This window comes from Arachis ipaensis, chromosome B07, assembly GCF_000816755.2.
Source record: "Arachis ipaensis cultivar K30076 chromosome B07, Araip1.1, whole genome shotgun sequence".
NCBI lineage: Eukaryota > Viridiplantae > Streptophyta > Magnoliopsida > Fabales > Fabaceae > Arachis > Arachis ipaensis.
Genome location: NC_029791.2, coordinates 123,140,053 through 123,143,657, shown reverse-complemented (window position 1 = coordinate 123,143,657; position 3,605 = coordinate 123,140,053). Strand labels below are relative to the sequence as shown.

The window sequence follows — 3,605 nt, the reverse complement described above, 5'->3', positions numbered from 1 at the left end:
TATATTTTTAATTTATTTTTATTTTATATTTTATATTCTAATATATAATTTATATTAATAACTAATTTTAATAATTAATTTTAATATACACCTAACATAATTGTTTATTTATTTATTCACCATCATCAGACAATTCTTCACGTCCATTGTGAGATTGGCTCACCCCGATATTTGGTGAATACGTCATTTTATACTGATTATCATGCAGTGCGAATGATCCTATTCCTATAAAAGTCAGCAAACAGATGAGAAAGAAAACGAATTCATATCTATCATTTCACATTCTTATGATACTACCAATCACGGTAATCTACAACTTTCTCTTCCAGAAACGACAATACTTAGGACCCAAATCCTATATCAGATAATGGTTAAATTTTTTACTTTCACACAATACCAATACCAAATTTACCAACATGCTTCACTTTGAAATCCTACCGACCTTATATTTCAAACGTTTTGGGTTGCATTACTTTAGAAAGTAGAATAATCGGAATGCTATCTCTTTTGCACACAAACAAACTTATCCAATTAAAATAGAACCCCAAAAAAAAAAAATCATTCAATAACTTGGACTACTACCAGGATCACACGTCTTAGAAAATACACTCATAAGTCATAACTGACTCAAGAGGGATCCCAAAAATAGATGCCCATATACAAATGGAAAGTTGAAGGATTTGTACATAAGAATGGCCGAATGGGGATACAATTCAGATTAAAATTGAATATTGTATCCTCCAGAATGACATGGTTAAGTGACTGAACTGATGCTTTGTTAAATGCCAGTGCAGATGTTTCACTAGAGTAAGCGAAACTGATTTATTTTTTTCCCTCTTTTTTGCACCTTGTGGGAAAATCTTAGGTTATAAATTTGTCCTGGAATCCAAGATAAAGGTTAACAACAGAATCGAGGGGAAGGCATAACCCCATCTACGCACTCTTCATCAGAAGTATCAACCATTATCCCAATAGAAGCAGGCGCTAGATCGGTTGAAGAATGCTGACCATATATTTCCGATGGATTAACTCACCGATTGCAAGGCCCAGACAGTAAAAACCAGCATCAACTGTCACAACAGAATCAAACAATCCAAGAGACCTTAACAGGATTATAAATAAATCAAATACTATAAACAATCCATGACATATATGCATATATATTGAAAATAATGAAAACCATTTGTGTCGCACACATGATTACATTTCCATGTGAAATTCTGGTGTGTAAATACTTTTAAATGGGCTGCAATTGTAAATTCGAAGAGAATATACGTATCACTCAGTTTGCAAGAGTCTCAAGTTCTAGTCCACTCGTTTATCATCTGAGTACACTACATGTTTGAATGGCTAAGCATTTCCCTGAATATAATCAATGTCTTCCAAATAGCTTCCCATCCCAAACTACCATTTGATGCAATCTAACCTAAGGAACCTCAAGTAATTCAACATTAGAGTGCCTATTATGCAAGCACGAAGCAATGCACAATGCTTGCAATTCCCAACATCTGAACAAATGTATGTCACTCAAAAACTTTGGCTTCAATTTCTCTCCAATATTCAAGGGTAAGTTATCAATTATGCAAAGCACAGAATCAACTAGAAAGAGTATTGCACTTCAAAATGGATGTCACTTATTAGTATTTGCTCTGATTCAAGATGCACCCAATCAGACATACATATTCTTCATTTATGCATCAATTCTATTATAAATAGAGATTCCTGTTACTACATTTTGTCGACTTCTGAAAATTACTTTCTTTCTTTCCTACATTTTCCCATTCTACCTTCTCGTTGACTTTCATTGCCCTCAAAGTTAAGATAGTTCCCTACCACCACTACCAAGCACTTTCTATTTTAGTAAATCAATATATAGGATAAAAGCAATGACATTTCCCAGCACTACTAAAGCTGAGATTCGATACAGTCATGTTTAGGTGGTAGCAAACATTACATGGTGTACACTTCACTGATTTCAGGAAGATTCATTCATCATAGTGACAAGTCCTTAAATTGAAATTTTGTTCCACTACCAGAGGAGCTTAAATTTTGGCAAAGGATAATTTGCTGCAACAAGACCAACCAAAGGAGACAGAAAAAGAGGAAAAAGAAGCAAAAACCAAACCCATTATAAGTATCCCTCCTTAAAGTGTTGAATGCACAACTCACCTTTTGCAATTCACAATGGCAACTTCCGCTGACGGCGAGTTTTGAAGCAAGAAGTTCACTATCCCATCCGGTAGTGGCAACGATAACTTCATCACTTCTTTCTTTGACTTGCCAGCTTTCAGTGTCATGGCAAATATAGGTGATAGCGGTTTCATTTTCACTTTCAAAGACTTCAACTTACCAAGGCAGGGTAGTTTAATCTTCAATAAATTAGGAATCAAGAAAAGAACCTAAACAATCACAATAACAAGGCCAAAATCAAACACTATTCAACGCAAACTCAGCATAAAAAACCCTTCAAAAACTAGACTAACCTGAAGAGTACTTGCAGAAACCGTCAGCGATTTCACATTAGCAAGCTCCAACAACCAGCTAAACAGAATCAAAGGAGACTCCAACGAATTCGACCAAATCTCCGCATCAATATCCACATCTTCAAGCGAAGGAACATGGCTTCCACAGATTTGCTGGTACGGAATACCGGAAAAACGAAAACTCCTGAGCTTCGGCGTCGAAAGCACGATCTTGTAAAATTCCTTCGAGTGATCCGAACGCAATGTGAGATTCACGAGCGTGCTGTTCGAAATGTAGAGTACCTTCGCATCTCTAACGGTACAGTGATCAATAACCAAATCGCTCAATCTCTCACACGCCGAGAACGGTTCCGCCCTGTCACTGGCGCCACCGCCGTTAGCGCAGAACGTGAAATGCTGAAGATGCAGGCTCGTCAACGCCGTTAAGTTCAACGATTTCGGGAACAACGTACTTCCGTAGATATAACCCCTAGGGCAAACAGAGAGCTTCAAAGACGTCAACGTCTTGCACGAGAAAATCGCCTGAGGAATGTGAGCGATATCGCATTTCACCGAGATACCTAAGTTGCGAACCTTGTGCGAGATCGCATAATTGACGATTCTTTTGAGGACGTGAGGCTCGATGCAACCATGGCGCTCAAAATCGAGGTTAAGGACGGCGGAGGAGGCGTCGCGGCGGGTGAGAAGGTTGGAGACAAATTTGGTGAAGGTTTTGAAGGTCCAGAAGTGGGAAGAGTGAAGAGTGAGGGTTGGGAGAAGCTTCCAGAGATTCCTCCAGCGGCGGGAGAGGACGCAGGTTTGGACGGCGTGTTTGGCGTTCACGAAGGAGAGTACGTGGAGGAGGACGCAATCGGGTAAGTCGCTTAGCCTGTCTTCTTCGTTGTCGTTTTTACTTTGGGATTGCGTTTCGATGTGCCTTGGCCTTTTGCTTTTGTGCGAAAACGGCGTGTCGTATCCTGAAGAAGACATTGGTGTCGGTTTCTCAGGTGCAGGGAGATCGGGGACGGGAGTGGGGGACTGCTATACTGCTATGTCTGGCTATTATTATTTTTTTTATGATAAAGTGCCATGGCTATTTATGATTGAGTTAGGCGCTTTTGTGCGCTGAAAAGATTGGAGGGA

The 3,605-nt window shown here is 39.1% G+C and overlaps 1 protein-coding gene across 1 annotated transcript; it reads right to left on the bottom strand.

The window, feature by feature from the left end:
* LOC107606224 (F-box/LRR-repeat protein 13-like) lies at window positions 542-3,605 on the bottom strand. Its single transcript, XM_016308242.2, has 3 exons — window positions 2,484-3,605; window positions 2,170-2,399; window positions 542-1,070 (listed from the first exon to the last, which is right to left on the bottom strand). The coding sequence occupies exons 1-3, from the start codon at window positions 3,450-3,452 to the stop codon at window positions 1,067-1,069; spliced, it is 1,203 nt and encodes a 400-aa protein (XP_016163728.1). The 5' UTR covers window positions 3,453-3,605; the 3' UTR covers window positions 542-1,066.